The sequence below is a fragment of the Ambystoma mexicanum genome, chromosome 4p (genome assembly GCF_040938575.1).
Source record: "Ambystoma mexicanum isolate Mex_15411 chromosome 4p, UKY_AmexF1_1, whole genome shotgun sequence".
Lineage (NCBI taxonomy): Eukaryota > Metazoa > Chordata > Amphibia > Caudata > Ambystomatidae > Ambystoma > Ambystoma mexicanum.
Window position 1 is genome coordinate 406,775,314 of NC_090927.1, and position 17,249 is coordinate 406,792,562.

The window sequence follows — 17,249 nt, forward strand, 5'->3', positions numbered from 1 at the left end:
GAACATGAGTTGGACATGGGTGGGGGCCTGCTGGCAGGTGCCCCACAGTGCTGGGGGGTAGGGGGGGAGACATGGGTGGGGGCCTGGTGGAGGGTGCCCCTGGTGGCTGGGGGTGGGGGTGGTGGGAGACATGAGTTGCACATGGGTGGGGGCCTGGTGGAGGCTGCCCCTGCACTGCTGGGGGGTGGGGGTGGTGGGAGACATGGGTGGGGGCCTGGTGCAGGCTGCCCTTGGTGGCTGGGGGGTGGGGGTGCTGGGAGACATGGGTGGGGGCCTGGTGGTGGGTGCCCCTGCACTGCTGGGGGGTGGGGGTGGTGGGAGACATGGGTGGGGGCCTGGTGGAGGCTGCCCCTGGTGGCTGGGGGTGGGGGTGGTGGGAGACATGGGTGGGGGCTTGGGGGTGGGTGCCCCTGCACTGCTGGGGGGTGGGGGTGGTGGGAGACATGGGTGGGGGCCTGGTGGAGGCTGCCCCTGGTGGCTGGGGGGTGGGGGTGCTGGGGGACATTGGTGGGGGCCTGGTGGAGGCTGCCCCTGTTGACTGGGGGGGCGTGGGGGTGGTGGGAGACATGGGTGGGGGCCTGGTGGTGGGTGCCCCTGCACTGCAGGGGGGTGGGGGTGGTGGGAGACATGGGTGGGGGCCTGGTGGTGGGTGCCCCTGCACTGCTGGGGGGTGGGGGTGGTGGGGAACATGAGTTGGACATGGGTGGGGGCCTGCTGGCAGGTGCCCCACAGTGCTGGGGGGTGGGGGTGGTGGGGAACATGAGTTGGACATGGGTGGGGGCCTGGTGGAGGCTGCCCCTGGTGGCTGGGGGGTGGGGTGGTGGGAGACATGGGTGGGGGCCTGGTGGAGGCTGCCCCTGCACTGCTGGGGGGTGGGGGTGGTGGGAGACATGGGTGGGGGCCTGGTGGAGGCTGCCCCTGCACTGCTGGGGGGTGGGGGTGGTGGGAGACATGGGTGGGGGCCTGGTGGAGGCTGCCCCTGGTGGCTGGGGGGTGGGGGTGCTGGGAGACATGGGTGGGGGCCTGGTGATGGGTGCCCCTGCACTGCTGGGGGGTGGGGGTGGTGGGAGACATGGGTGGGGGCCTGGTGGAGGGTGCCCCTGGTGGCTGGGGGTGGGGGTGGTGGGAGACATGAGTTGCACATGGGTGGGGGCCTGCTGCCAGGTGCCCCACAGTGCTGGGGGTTGGGGGTGGTGGGGAAGATGAGTTGGACATGGGTGGGGGCCTGCTGGCAGGTGCCCCACAGTGCTGGGGGGTGGGGGGTGGTGGGAGACATGGGTGGGGGCCTGGTGGAGGGTGCCCCTGGTGGCTGGGGGTGGGGGTGGTGGGAGACATGAGTTGCACATGGGTGGGGGCCTGCTGGCAGGTGCCCCACAGTGCTGGGGGGTGGGGGTGGTGGGGAAGATGAGTTGGACATGGGTGGGGGCCTGCTGGCAGGTGCCCCACAGTGCTGGGGGGTGGGGGGTGGTGGGAGACATGGGTGGGGGCCTGGTGGAGGGTGCCCCTGGTGGCTGGGGGTGGGGGTGGTGGGAGACATGAGTTGCACATGGGTGGGGGCCTGCTGGCAGGTGCCCCACAGTGCTGGGGGGTGGGGGTGGTGGGGAACATGAGTTGGACATGGGTGGGGGCCTGGTGGAGGCTGCCCCTGGTGGCTGGGGGGTGGGGGTGGTGGGAGACATGGGTGGGGGCCTGGTGGAGGCTGCCCCTGCACTGCTGGGGGGTGGGGGTGGTGGGAGACATGGGTGGGGGCCTGGTGGAGGTTACCCCTGGTGGCTGGGGGGTGGGGGTGCTGGGGGACATGGGTGGGGGCCTGGTGGTGGGTACCCCTGCACTGCTGGGGGGTGGGGTAGTGGGAGACATGGGTGGGGGCCTGGTGGAGGCTGCCCCTGGTGGCTGGGGGGTGGGGGTGCTGGGGGACATGGGTGGGGGCCTGGTGGTGGGTGCCCCTGCACTGCTGGGGGGTGGGGGTGGTGGGGAACATGAGTTGGACATGGGTGGGGGCCTGCTGGCAGGTGCCCCACAGTGCTGGGGGGTGGGGGGGTGGGGAATATGAGTTGAACATGGGTGGGGGCCTGGTGGAGGGTGCCCCTGTACTGCTGGGGGGTGGGGGTGGTGGGAGACATGGGTGGGGGCCTGGTGGAGGGTGCCCCTGGTGGCTGGGGGTGCAGGGGGACATGCGTTGGTGGGCAGTAGTGCAAGTTGACATGTGGGTTGGCTGGGGGGCATGGCCATGGTGGATGGGGTGCCTGCAGGACATGTGCAGGGTAGGCCCCTGTGCAATTCACGTGTGGTGCTCCCCGCGCACCCCTGTAATACACGTAGCCTGATGGAATCGCGTGTGGAACTTCCCGCGCACCCTGAAATACACGTACCCTGCTCGCACGGGCCCAATTGCGTGTGGAAATTCCCGCGCACCCCTGGAATACACGTACCCTGATGGAATCGCGAGTGGAACTTCCCGCGCACCCCTGGAATACACATACCCTGCTGAAATCGCGTGTGAAACTTGCCCCGCACCCCGAAATACACGTACCCTGCTGAAATCGCGTGTGGCACTTCCCGCGCACCCCTGAGATACGCGTACCCTGCTCGCACGGGCCCAATCGCGTGTGGAAATTCCCGCGCACCCCTGAAATGCACATACCATGCTGAAATCACGTGTGGCACTTCCCGCGCACCCCTGAGATACGCGTACCCTGCTTGCACGGGCCCAATCGCGTGTGGAAATTCCCGCGCACCCGTGGAATACACGTACCCTGCTGATTTCGCGTGTGAAACTTCCCCCGCACACTGAAATACACGTACCCTGATGGAATCGCGTGTGGCACTTCCCGCGCACCCCTGGAATACACGTACCCTGCTGATTTCGCGTGTGAAACTTCCCCCGCACCCTGAAATACACGTACGCTGATGGAATCGCGTGTGGAACTTCCTGCGCACCCCTGGAATACACGTACCCTGATGGAATCGCGAGTGGAACTTCCCGCGCACCCCTGGAATACACATACCCTGCTGAAATCGCGTGTGAAACTTGCCCCGCACCCCGAAATACACGTACCCTGCTGAAATCGCGTGTGGCACTTCCCGCGCACCCCTGAGATACGCGTACCCTGCTCGCACGGGCCCAATCGCGTGTGGAAATTCCCGCGCACCCCTGAAATGCACATACCATGCTGAAATTGCGTGTGGAACTTCCCCCGCACCCCGAAATACACGTACCCTGCTGAAATCACGTGTGGCACTTCCCGCGCACCCCTGAGATACGCGTACCCTGCTTGCACGGGCCCAATCGCGTGTGGAAATTCCCGCGCACCCGTGGAATACACGTACCCTGCTGATTTCGCGTGTGAAACTTCCCCCGCACACTGAAATACACGTACCCTGATGGAATCGCGTGTGGCACTTCCCGCGCACCCCTGGAATACACGTACCCTGCTGATTTCGCATGTGAAACTTCCCCCGCACCCTGAAATACACGTACGCTGATGGAATCGCGTGTGGAACTTCCTGCGCACCCCTGGAATACACGTACCCTGATGGAATTGTGTGTGGAACTTCCCGCGCCCCTTTGAAATACACGTACCATGATGAAATGTCGTGTGGAAATTCCCGCGCACCCCTGAAATACGCGTAACCTGCTCGCACGGGGCCAATCGCGTGAGGTACTTCGCGCGCACCCCAGTGATACATGTAGCCCGCTTGCCGTGCTGGTACAGGGTTAGCGCAGCCCTTTGCACTGGATTGGGTATATTGATGGCTTTTCCCTGCGCGAGAGGCGTTCTTGGGGGCGTAACTGGTGCTGCTGCAGGGTCGCTGCGCCACTGTGCGCCACGGCTGGTTTTGGTGGTTGGAATCCATGAATACGCTGTGCGCGGAAATGGATTTTAGCGCATGCGGCTGGCGCAGGGATTCGCACGCGCACACTGTGCGCCAGCCGCATGCGCCACTTGTGCGCTGAATTCTATGAATTACCCCCAAAATGTTGTTTTTATATGTTTCTCTCTTTTTAGGTGTGTGTTCTTTGTATATGGTGTATACAACAGTATTAATACTATATTGAAGAAATGTTCCAGTCCTGAAGAAGGCCATTAAATAATGGGTTCTACAAGCACTAGAGATAGTGCTTAATCTTACCCAAGGGCCGAAACATGTCGACTACTGTATAAGACTAGAAAACAACTAAGTGAAACATCTAACAGCTACAATCTATTGTAATCGGTTGTATTGATAACAGAAACCCATATTGAATAGTTGTTGTTTATCAACTACTTTTTTTAACTCTAATTTGAAAATCGTGAATAATTGTATGTTTTTTATGTAGATATTTTTATATTTTGTGATATTGAATAAAATTGTTCTTTTCTGTAAAGCAAATAGTGAAAAGTGGTTTATCAGCATTGGGGTACTATGGTATGTGATTAATTGAGGTTGTATTGAGTGTGGTTTTGAAGGAAGAAATGATGTTTCTACCTGTGCAATAGTGAAGATCATCCAACCCGACATTTATAGACAATGAGTGGGGTAATCTGTCTTCTCATTTTTGTCATATATAGATTATTACTACTCTCCTGTTTTTTCGAGAATCAGATCCCACAATAACTAAAAATAAGGGAGAGTACCTTAGTATTTAGGACAGCCCGTGGCTGGAAGGTACAAATTTTACTTGATAAATCACAATATCGGTCAATTAAATTATACCATATTGGTAAATTAAATCTCACCACAAAAGATGGAAAGTGTAAATAGGCTATCTTTCTCTGAAGAATATTATCAGAGACTTCTGGGACTGCCTTCCATTGTGGCAGCAGACTCAATAGGTACTAATGTACCTACACAAACAAATTAATTGGATGTGTTGACTCAAAAAAAGAAAAAATTAATAAGAACAGAGTCACACGGTCAGATAATGCTGGCATATCTGAAAGCAGGAATTATCCCAGAGGGTTTGCAAATAAAAAACATCCCCTGTGTGTTTACAGATAACGCAAAATTCAAAGGCAGCTTTAGTGCGGTTGGAAATAAATGCTCAAGAGATTTTTTAATCTTGATCATTGACACTGCCGCCGAGGAGTCAACAAAACAGAAAATAGAGATCGAGACTTTGGAAATCAAACTTAAAGGTGATGAACTAATAAAAGATATTAAGGAGAAACTAGACAAAATAGATGAAGAGATAATTAAATTTAAAAAACTAACTTTGGACAAAAAAATCTGGAAATATAAAAAAGATGCAGAAACTTACAAAGAAACTAACACATACCCGTACTAGATTGAGTCATACTATCAAGATCAAAATAAGCTGACTCAAAATAAAGGGAGAAATAGTAACAGACAAAAGAATAAATATGTCACATTCTCCAACACCTCGAATAACATGAGCAGTGACTCAGATAGCACGTCTTCTGCCGCCAACACCAATCCAAATAACCAACCCCATTTTCAACAGGGCAGAGGAAGGAGGCCACGCAATTGGCACCAGGGGCCCCCCAGAATGCAAACACGCAACTGGAGAGGCCCCCCTCCGACTTGGTAATTCCAGTCTTCAATCTGTCCTCTTATGCGCTCACAGCACCTGAAACACAAGTGCTGGAAAACAGACTTAGCTTCGTACCTACGACAAAGGCAAAGGATTTCGAAACACAACTTGAACTACAGAAATTCTTCCGCTTGGTCCGTCTAAAGTTTTTCATCAAAGACAAACCAGCCTCAAATAAAACACCGAGTGTAAGTGGCCTAAAACCACCTTCAAGTTTCACCCCTTTAAATAGTATGATCTATCCAGCAATAGTAGCTTTTGAAAATAAGATCATTAAAGAAAGCAAAACACTCCTACGGCTTAATAACCACCACAAAAACAACATGTCTCGGGAAGAAAGAGATGCTTTAACTACACTACAAGGCAATCAGACTTTTCATATAAAACCAGCAGATAAAGGAGGGGGGATTGTCCTTTGGGACAAACAGCTTTACAATAGAGAGGTCAGTCTACAACTTCAAGATCCAGTTTTCTATCGGAAACTCGACAGAGGCCCAACACCTCACCTGAGAGACGAAATAAAAAGCCTCATGGACCACGCACTAATTGAGACATGGATTGATCCAGAGGAACATCAGTTCCTGGTGAAAACCAATCCCACAATTCCTGCTTTTTATTTACTCCCTAAAGTTCATAAAAATGCATCGACACCCCCAGGGAGACCGATCGTCTCGGCGATAAACTCAATCCTGGAATCTTTATCAATATACTCAGACTGGTTACTAAGACCTTTTGTGAGAATGATGAAGTCTTTCGTAAAAGATACAACGAGTATGGTGAATATCATCCAAAATCAGGTGTATGAAGGTTACATTCTACTTGTGATGCTAGACGTCACAGCGTTGTATACTAGTATACCCCAAGCTGAATGTCTAAAAGTGGTAGAACAATACCTAAACAAATGAACAACCACCTTAGAAAAGGTCCCAACTGTGTTTATACTTGAGTGTATGAGAATTGCCCTAACAGAGAATTTCTTTCTTTTTGAGGGAATGTTCTATCGCCAAATCCATGGAACCAGTATGGGGGCTACATTTGCCCCAGATTTGGCAAATTTATCTATGGACAATTTTGAAAATCTATCAATTTTTAACATCAACAATCCCTTTAAAGAAGAATTAGGCCAATGGTATCGATACATCGATGATGTGTTCATGGTTTGGAAGGGGAACAAGATCACCCTTCAGAACTTTTTAGGTTGGCTCAATAGCCAAAACGAACATATCAATTTTACAATGACTGTGGATGAGAAGACCATTCCTTTTCTTGATCTCTTAATTTGTAGAGTGTGGGATGTTTTTACCCATGCATCCAAGCCCTACCATAAAACTGTGCAGTACTGGCATAGAAAACATCATGATGGCCAGAACTCCCCAGAGAGTGCACAGGGAAAACATGAAGAATAGGCTGCCACCCATTTTTGCCTATGTTGTGAGCATAGGAGGGCACTGCCTAAAACCACCATTGGGCTACACACACAGTAGCCTGAAACCATTGGGAATGGCAATGCTGATTGCCAAAAGCAACCCAGAACTGTGGGGAATTAATTTTCTTAATCCCAAAAATGGTTGCAATACCGGTACTCACCACTATCAGAAAGCCGGCGTTTTAAAACCACCAGACTTTTGTGTAAAACTGAACAGAGGAACCAAAACCAGGCCAAGGAAAAACTTGCTAAGAGGTGGATACAATGTAAAACTATATTCTGAAATGACTTGAAGGAAGTCATTATTTAATGTACATGTAAAAATTGTAAGTTTGATTTAAACTGGGAAATAAAGTGACATTTAGCTGAAACCTGGCTTAATGAAACTGAATTCTGCCTGACAACTACCCCCGACAGGAGTTGAAACTGGATCAACAGCCACTCTTCCCAGGCCTAGCTGCATCCTGCCGCCCCTTGCCAAAAGGAGTTGACACCTCTCTGATTAGATTAGGGGTGGAGCACCTGGGAACTGGAAGGGACCGAACAATGCAACTTCCTTGACTCAGGCAAATGTTATATTGGGGGCGTCGTAAAATAGCTTCCTCTTGGGAGAAACTGGGGGGCAGCTGTGCCTCTGTGAACAAGCTGGCTTGGGGGAATTGGATAAACCAGTTATTCCACCATGTGATGTGGGAAGCCACAACCCTTTTTGACAAGGGCATAATTTAAAAAAAGATGGATAATTCAAAGTACGGACTTGTCAGAATTATATAAGTAATACCATTATTCTTGTGATTTTTCGGTGCACATTTTAAGAGGCGTTAGGACCCTGTGGTGTATTCTGCGGGGTTGCTAGCGGAAAATAGGGTCTTACTCCAAATGTCTGCATGTTAAACATCTGACACTTCATCAATTAATGTCCATACTCCTTGCGCACATGTGTGTAATTTTGGGTAAATGTCCGATATTGCAAAACCAGTTAAAAAGCGCAAAATGTTGTCATTTTTGAATGCAAGCCCCCAGGAAGATCAGAGGCGGACAAGCATGGACCATAAGGAATATATAATGTGTACATGTAATTTCAACAAATTGTGTATCTGTGAAAGATGTATTTGAATCAAATATAGATTTGTGGGCAAACTGACCAGGGGAGGATCCTCAGACCATAAAACCTACAGCATCACTCTGACTCACATTTCCTTCCCCCAATCATTGGAGAGGGGAGAATTGGGCCAATGATAAGTAGAGAGGGGCAGGCTTAGCTAGGCCCAGGCGCACACCCATTTCCAAAACACATAAAAAGAGACTGCTGGGACAGGTAGAGAGATTCAATTCCATTTGCTGCGGAGCATGCTGACCGACAACTTCACATCCAGAGATCCAGACTTCAGATCCATCAATCTCCAGAACCTGTAGCAGAAATTAACTCCAGAATTTGTAGCAGACAGCCTGAATCCACCAGCTGAATCCTCTTCAGCAGGCCTCAAAACCAACCAAACTATTCATCACCCGGGCGAGCTGTTTGAAATTTTGCCAAGAATTTTTGCAAGAACCTGTAGCAGTATCCAGAAAGCAGTGCTGTATCCAGAACCGAAGAGAAACACAAACCAGACCGTTGTGAGCAGATCCGGTGCTTGACAGACCCCGAGAGCAGAGCTGACCCAGATAGTCGGGACTTCAGAACCACCCGCCGGAAGTCCCGTCGAACCTGACCAGACCATGACGAGGCCTATTTCAAATTGATATTGTGAGTACCCAGCAGAACTGTGCAGAACCAATCTCTTAGTTAAAATAATCTAATCCAAACTATTTTAACCTAAGTAGAACTGCCTCCTAGAAATCGTGTAATCTGTCATTTTTAAAGCTGCACAACTGTCACCTGTCAATTCTGCAGCTGCAAGCTGTCACCTGTCATTTTGAGTTTACTTAAAATCCGAAAAACTACCTTTATTTAATCGTCCGTATCTCTGGAACCGTTTGGGCTAGGAACGAATTTCATTTTAAAGCTGTGATTCTAGGCTTTCCAACGTACCTGGAACCGACTTCCTACTCCCTATACTTTTTCCGTAATCGCGAGACACGCACTCGCGAAATTTACCACGATTTGTGATTTGGCCCGATTTCTTCATCTGTAGACATCAGCAGCTTTTTGCTTCTCTTTGCTAAAATTAGTTTGCAATCTGCTAATCATTCATAGAGTATTGTTAAAGTGAGCCTGAACTAATATAAAGTAGCCATCACCTACCCTGAACCTCTAGAGGGAATTAAAAGCAATTTTAGCACCTTTTCACTTCCTTGCAAACCACATTAAAGTAATTTGCCTGTGTTTAAAACTCATCCCTGTTTTCTGTAAGCTTGCTGAGGGAACTGGAACTGTGTACTGCATTATAAAGTGTGATTTTGTTGGGATTCTTGAAGACTGTGTGCTCTCCTTCCATTTCTTACATTGCATAGGGGGGGGGGTTAATTGCCAGAGAAAAAGTGATTATCTTATCTTTTGCTAAAATCATATCAAGTATTTCTGTACTGCATTTTATTCCTCATTGCTTTTCCCTTGAAACCATAAAAGTATTTTTGCTACTTTATCCATCCTATACTAACTCCTCATTGATTGTAAAGAAGTGTGCTAGTACCAGATTACCCATTGTTGATCAACATCATATGTCTAAGTGTACTATCAGATATTAAATTATGTATAGAAGTGTGAGATATATACATATATATATATATATATATATATATATATATATATATATATATTGTTTAAATTTTCAAATAAACCTTTTTAATTTGCAAAACAAACCTACTTCTTGGCTCAGTGGAGTCAGGGGGATTCTAAGAGGGGGGTGTTATACAAGGGTTGTCATCCAGAGTACTGAACTGGATATAAAAATACATCAATAAGGGTTTTCCTCAGCATCCCAGACTAGGCATTGACTTAGCTGTAGTGTTGATTGAATATCGCTTACAAGAGCAGACACGGGTCACCTTTTCACCAAGTTATACTGTAAGCCACAGATAAAAATACCCTGTTAAAATATAACAGTTTCCACCCACTGGCTTACGCGAGAACTTACCAGTGGGACAATTTCTAAGGATAAGAAGAAATTGTTCGAACATTTCAGACTATATCAAGGAAGGTAAGGATTTAAAATCAAGACTAAAAACACGCGGTTACCCGAAGAAAATAATCCAGTCCGCGTACAAACGGGCCCAACACTCCAGTAGAGAGCGCTGTTTAGACCCCGAACCAAAAACAAAAGATGACAAAATCATATGCGTTACATCCTTCAGCCCAATAAGCAACAAGATGAGAAAGAGTATTAAGAAAAAATGGCATATTTTACAAACTACTGGCTTCTGTCCTATGACACCGCGGTTCGCTTTCAAGCGCCAGAAAAATGTGAGAGATATGCTAGTACATACCTACCCTTAAAAAGTAGAAACTCCCAGCCAGAGTACTCTCTGGCAACTTCCCCCAGTGGTGGGCCATTTTAAGTGTGGCCACTGTGTGGCGTGCACTTTAACAAAAAATTTAAAATCCATCGAGTTAAACGGGAAAAATTGGGTGTTCCGAGATTTCTCTAATTGTTTGTCTACCTGGGTCATCTATGGAATCAAGTGTCCATGTAACTTGATATACATAGGAAAGACAAATAGAACCGTGAAACAGCAGATATGCGAACACAAATCGTGTCTAAAAAAGTAAGTGGCCAGTGAGCCGTTGGCTGCACATTATGAAACTGCAAAACATAAATACACCGAAATGCTTTGGTTCGTACTCCAACAAATTCCCTTAACAGAAAGAGGAGGTAATATAGAAATGTCTCTCAGTATGAGCGAACAACACTGGATTTATTCCCTTGATACTGCCAACTGTGGTTTTAATCTAGCTGTGGAGTGGAACTCTTTAGTAACATAAAAGAACACATATCTTTAGATTCAATTTCGATGTTTTTTTGATGTCCAGATGACGTGAGGTCCTCGCTAAACAAAATAATGCCATCAAACTTTGTTTTTTGCATATAAAACATATACTCTCTTGTGACACTTGTATCTTCATTAACATCTTGGCTATGAAATATATGCCCTCTTGGGACAGCCTGTCTCTACTAACATAGTGTATCATGACCCCTGTGCTTATGTTGCTATTCACACACACATTTTAGTGTGTTTATGGGTTTAACTTTTTTCTAATACTATCTTTATTTAAACCTTTTTCCAGACTATTTCCCGTTATGTTGGGAAGCCTATATTTTATGCCGTTAGTATATAAAAAAATATCCGGCTTTTGGAAGCACAGGAATATTTCGAAGAAATTCCCGGTCATGTGACATTATTAGGCTCCACCTCCATTGGTAGAGTGCATTATGGTCCACGTGGTCTTGCTGTTACTAACCCAAGTGTCTGTACAATTATTCTTATACTTGGGGTTAAATTCCCACAAGTGAATACACTTGAATCGCTTCTGAATTACTCTTGCCGTGTATAGATGCTCATATTCTCTCGAGCGCAATCAAATAAACACTTGGCCCCTTTAAATAGAGGTAAGCAAAAAGAAAACCGTGGTCATGTGACAACAGGATGCGCTATACAAAAAAGGACGCAGCAACACGATGTCTTTCTGCGTTTCCTCCCGACGACTTTGGCAACCCGGCATGACGTACGCGAACGAAGTAGCGGTCCCAGCTGGACTGTCGGAATTCTCACGGCTACCGATGGAAACCGCTCGAGCAGGGTGTGCAAACATGACAAAGTATGCCTCTCCCTCCTCTTTCTCTTTGAACATAGAACTGAAATAATTTTATAATATTCTAGGCGCTTTTCTGACATTTTGAACTCTCACACTGTCAGTATACAGTAGTGAATGGCCATTTTGTGCTCACTAATGCAACCCCCAACCTTTCAGGATGTGGTGTTCCAAGGAGTACATATATATCTAAGGGTTCTCTGTCTTTCACTGTCCAGCATTAATTTAAAGTATAATAAGAAGGGCAATTACAGCCCGCTGTGTGGATTAGATATGGCTGAGTTCTGCGAACATAGTTAATTAACCATGCACTGACACAGTATCTCGGTTGTCAACTTCCTTATAGGCAAGAATCCGCCCACACTTACCAGTTAAAGTGCATTTGCTGCCTACCTGGAAATGAGACGGCCGTGGAGCCTCTAAAATATGCTAGTCTCCTGTTAAAAGAAAAAAAGGTAAGAACCGATAGAAGAAAAAAATGGCCGATAAAAATATAGGCAGTATACCTTAGTGATAAAGAAAAATTTAAAAAGGAGAGTCGTCTAAGTAATACGGAGTTAGTCGCCTGTATTTTAGAATAAACCTAATTTTTGAAGATAATATAGTAAAACTACATGAGGAAGATACCTTCAGGGAAACTTTTTAACATTTTTTTAACATTTTTAAAATTTTTGAGTATGAGGGTGATAATTTTACACAAAATAATTTTTGTGCCCCTCCATTTTCCATCTAGGTTCTACATGTAAGATACCTAAAAAAATTGAATAGAGGGTGGAAAAATATGTCCCACCTAAATAAGAAATCGTTGTGCTACTTGATGAACTATAATTTCTTGGAACCAGTAATAGTACCGGCTACAATTGAGCCAGTGCATTCTCACACCTATATTGAATGTAAGTAAGGGTTGGATGATGTTTCTTATTTGTTTTGTTTTCCCCTGTGTTCATAAAGATTTAAATCTAAGAACAGTGTTTTGGTGAAATACATAATGCACAAGTGTAGGACTAACCTCCTCCCGTTGAAGATGTGTACCTTGAATTTATAAAATAAAAGATGTACATAGCCCCAATAGCACATGATTTTGAAAATTAATGTATATTTGTGGAGTAACATTAGAATCCTAAATGAAATGTATAGTGACTCCTTAAAATCACCAAAAGATAACATGTTGTTTTTATATGTTTCTCTCTTTTTAGATGTGTGTTCTTTGTATATGGGGTATACAACAGTATTAATACTATATTGAAGAAATTTTCCAGTCCAGAAGAAGGCCATTAAATCATGGGTTCTACAAGCACTGGAGAAAGTGCTTAATCTTACCCAAGGGCCGAAACATGTCGACTACTGTATAAGACTAGAAAACAACTAAGTCAAACATCTAACAGCTACAATCTATTGTAATCTGTTGTATTGATAACAGAAACCCCTATTGAAGAGTTGTTGTTTATCAACTACTTTTTTAACTGTAATTTGAAAATCACGAATAATTGTATGTTTTTTATGTAGCTATTTTTATATTTTGTGAAATTGAATAAAATTGCTCTTTTCTGTAAAGCAAATAGTGAAAAGTGGTTTATCAGCATTGGGGTACTATGGTATGTGATTAATTGAGGTTGTATTGAGTGTGGTTTTGAAGGAAGAAATTATGTTTCTCCCTGTGCAATAGTGAAGATCATCCAACCCGACATTTATAGACGATGAGTGGGGTAATCTGTTTTCTCTGTTTTCTCATTTTTGTCATATGTAGCTTATTACTACTCTCCCGTTTTTTCGAGAATCAGATCCCCCAATAACAAAAAATATGGGAGAGTACCTTAGTTGAGGTAACTTTATTTGGGACCTACTCTAAATCCTTTCAAGAATTAGGGGAATCACAGGGTTACAGCTTAAGCTGTGTCCACTTACATTGATCTGGGGAGACAGCAAACCAGATGGCACATATAGTCAACATGGGTAGGGCTAACTTCTAACCACCCAGTTATTAATGGCTGCCCGCCTAACTGTGGAAGGCCCCAGAGGGTCCAGTCTTGAACTTCTGGTGGGCAAAGGTCTGGGAGATTTGGCCGCTGAGTAAATAACGGCCACCATGGAGAGCTCATTACTGAGGTTCTCCAGAACTTGGATCCCATGTGTCACGTACTGCAGGGATACCCTGGACATTTTGATCCCCCATAAATCCAGCAGGCAAGAGAGGGAGACCCAAAGGGTCCGGAACGACAGCGCATCAGGGGTAGAGTTGGGGGGAATAGGGCGCAGAGACCCCATGCATTTCAGAAGCACCTCAGGGACGGGGGTTAGGGCTGCCTCCTATGTCTCTCCCTTAGAACTGTAAACGAGAACACTCAAAGGGTGTAAAGCCTCACATTTACATGATATTTTTTGGGGGGTTACCTTGGTTATCCAACCTACATCATTGTTATGGTTTTATGTCATTGGTAATGTTAATTTGCTACCTGTAATGAGAAAACGTTAAATAAAGTTGAGAAAAATGAAGATAAAAAAAGAAGAGTCTTTCTTCTCAGCTCATTTGCAGTGGATCTTTGCAGCCGTTTATCCAAGGATACAAGACCTAAACAAGCATTGGCATTGCCAATAGATTTGGCGTTTACTGTTGTTCTTTGCATTTTGCATTTATAGACACCTGGTGCAAGGAGGAGAGTGCAAAATTTCAAAGAGAGGATGTGATAAGGAAGGGGAGCAGGTGTGCAATAGAATGATAAGGGGGAATAGAGCAATGGAGGAAGCCATTGACATAGGCTGCCAATGATGCGCTAGAGGAAATATGTGCATGAAAGGGTGAGAGGGTAACAAATAAAGTGAGAGTGTGAGAGGAAGGATGAGGGGGTATAGGGAGAGCTAGTAAGGTGGGTGGATGGAGGAATAGAGGGGAAGGGTAGGGTGGGTGGGGCTAGAAAGGGGGTACGATGTGTGGGGTAGAGAGAATGGGGATAGGGTGGGTGGGGTAGAGAGTGGGGGTAGGGTGGGTAGGAGGAGGCTGGGTAAGTGGGGATAGGGTGGGTGAAATACATGTTGAACATGCAGGTGAAGTGCCAGAGTTGTGGGCTTTTGACCTGTCATCATAATATCGGCCCAGAATCATTGTGGTATTTCCCCAAGGACAGATACACTGATGATGTTTTCTCTCTCTACAATATGGCATGTCAAATATGATGTAGAACAGCCAGAATGGACCAGCAGGTCACGGAAAACCCTATAGAGGTGAAGTAAAGTGACTGATCTATACACTAAAATAGTATCACTTTAGTTGCACGCTTAAAGGAGAATACATCAGATATGTTGTCACAGTGATTGCCTGGGTAAATGCACATTTGAATACGCAGTGCACATTAGCAAGCACCAATTACATGGCAACAGTTTAAGGAAAATGAAGCAAAAGTCTAGAATGAAATGAGCAATATGTCTTAAGTGCATGTTTGGTGAAAGCATCTTGCAAACCACCTGCGCGTCAGGAAGTGCCGATTGGCACACTTGAATATGTTTATTGGAACCTGCTGTGCCAACAAGCACTGTATGTCCTATAGTGTCCTTCAGAAAAATATTAATAGACGATTCTCTAGAATTGTAAAGTATGAGGATGGAAACGACCTACCTGCTATCAAACATGACACATTTGAATACCGACGTTACAAGGTAATGGTGTGTTATTTATATAGCGCCTACGCCTAAGCGCTGTACATAGAACGTATTTACATACATTATCGTCAGCCCAACCGAAGTCGCTACTCATTTATCAACATGGAAAGGATGAAAGGCTGAGTTGGACTTGCCAGGATTTGAACCTGCGGCATAGAAATTTTACATAAATCGCAGTAGCAAGCAGTAAGTATACATTGGTGCCAATAAATCAATTATACAGAAGATTCAATCCTCCAAAATAATGCCTTAAGAGCGGCACTCGGTGCGGCCAAAAGATCACACATATCTGCGATAAGGCGACAAAATAACCGGCTCTCAACTAAAAATGTCATCCCTTACTCATAAGACACTGACCAATGCCCTCAGGTATCTTACGGACAGATGCCATAGGAGAACCTCCACCAGACCCATGAGACTAACTAATAGCAACTGCCTCAGCATCCCCAGAGTCAAGCTCTCTAAGGTTGGTGGCTGCAGCTTCCCTGTCAAAGCGGCTCAACTCTGGAATTCCCTCCCTCATCCCATCAGAGAAGATCAACCCTATCTGAATTTTAGACTCAGTTACATTAATTGGCTCAAGTCTAATGATATTTAATGTCTGTTCATGTGTGATTCACACCGTGTACCTTATGAATATACACCTGCATTTTTGTATCATATCTGTACTACCTTGTCTTTGCATTTTGGTGTTCTATTCTGTAACTTTTTAAATAAGCCTCGCATCTCCTGTAACTGCTGTGCCCTGATACCCCCGGGTCTGGGGTGCATTATAAATGAATAAACAAACAAACAAGCAACCGCTCAACTTGCTGCGCTATCTTTCGCAGCACAAGAACAATGCTGAGCAAGTGTAAGAGAGTGAAAAATAAATAAACAGAAGAAATTATCGTAAAAATAATATGCCGTTTGTATAGCTTACATAAACATGAAGTACCATTATTGAGGGGCTTGGAAGATACGGGTGGTTGTGTCCTGTAACGTTGCTATTGAATAAAAGTAGGTGAACTAGGTAATAAGAGGGTGCAGTGGTCTGCCTGAAGGTGTTGTGAGAGGTGCAGGGATTTTCTCTTTCTGTATTATTATTGGAATTGTTTAATCACAATAAGTCGTTGTTTCTTTTTAAATTAGAGTTTACCAAGGACAAGAGTGTCTCTGTCACATTATGCATCGTGGCGGGAAAATGTTTTTAGGCAAATCAGTTCTGCTGTGGGATGAATGAAGGCAGAGAGGTACCCAATACACCACCCTTGTCCCCGAGAACTTGTCCTTACCACAGAAGTGTGTGCACACCTTTGGGTAATACTTGATTTTCTGGTCTGCTTACAGTGCCATGGCGGATGCCTGCCGATGACAGTGTCCCCGAATGTGTGGGAACCGAGCTTTACAATAAAGGAGTGCGTGGAGGCCTGAAGGAAGACAGGACACGGGCTGTGCTGAACTATGGTGTTTATTTGGGCACCTGCAATAATTCACTTAACTGGGGTTGAGCAGAGTGCAGGGGCATAACAGTACTCACAGGAACCAATGTCTCTGTCCTGCCGTTACTTTACTGCTCACCGTGTGTGTCGGGGATACACACATTACACTCCAGAGCACCCAGGTGGCTGCCCTCGGCCATGGCATTACGCTCTGAGTGTTTAGCCCTTATATATCAGGGCCTGGAACCATAGGAGCTCCTAATTCGGAAGGAGCGCAGGGGCGGTGCGTTTGCTACGCTGCCCTCCGGATTCTAATCTCTTTGCATGTTCCATCCGCGCTTCATGTTCCAAATCTCACGCAATCGAGTAAGACATAAATTGGACTATTAAAAAAAAGACCTTGCAAATGAATTCATATCCCGCAGCATCTGCTCTGCGCTGTTATGCCACCAAAGCGCCAAA

The 17,249-nt window shown here is 46.1% G+C and overlaps 1 protein-coding gene across 1 annotated transcript in view; it reads left to right on the plus strand.

Annotated features, from left to right (window-relative positions):
• Positions 1-14,153, plus strand: part of LOC138453264 (uncharacterized) — a 75,082-nt gene extending 60,929 nt beyond the window's left edge. The window contains exon 3 of the mRNA XM_069605938.1: positions 12,909-14,153. Coding sequence (XP_069462039.1) covers positions 12,909-12,958 — 50 coding nt within the window. The 3' untranslated portion in view covers positions 12,959-14,153. The remainder of the gene's footprint in view (positions 1-12,908) is intronic.
• Positions 14,154-17,249: the final 3,096 nt, after the last annotated feature.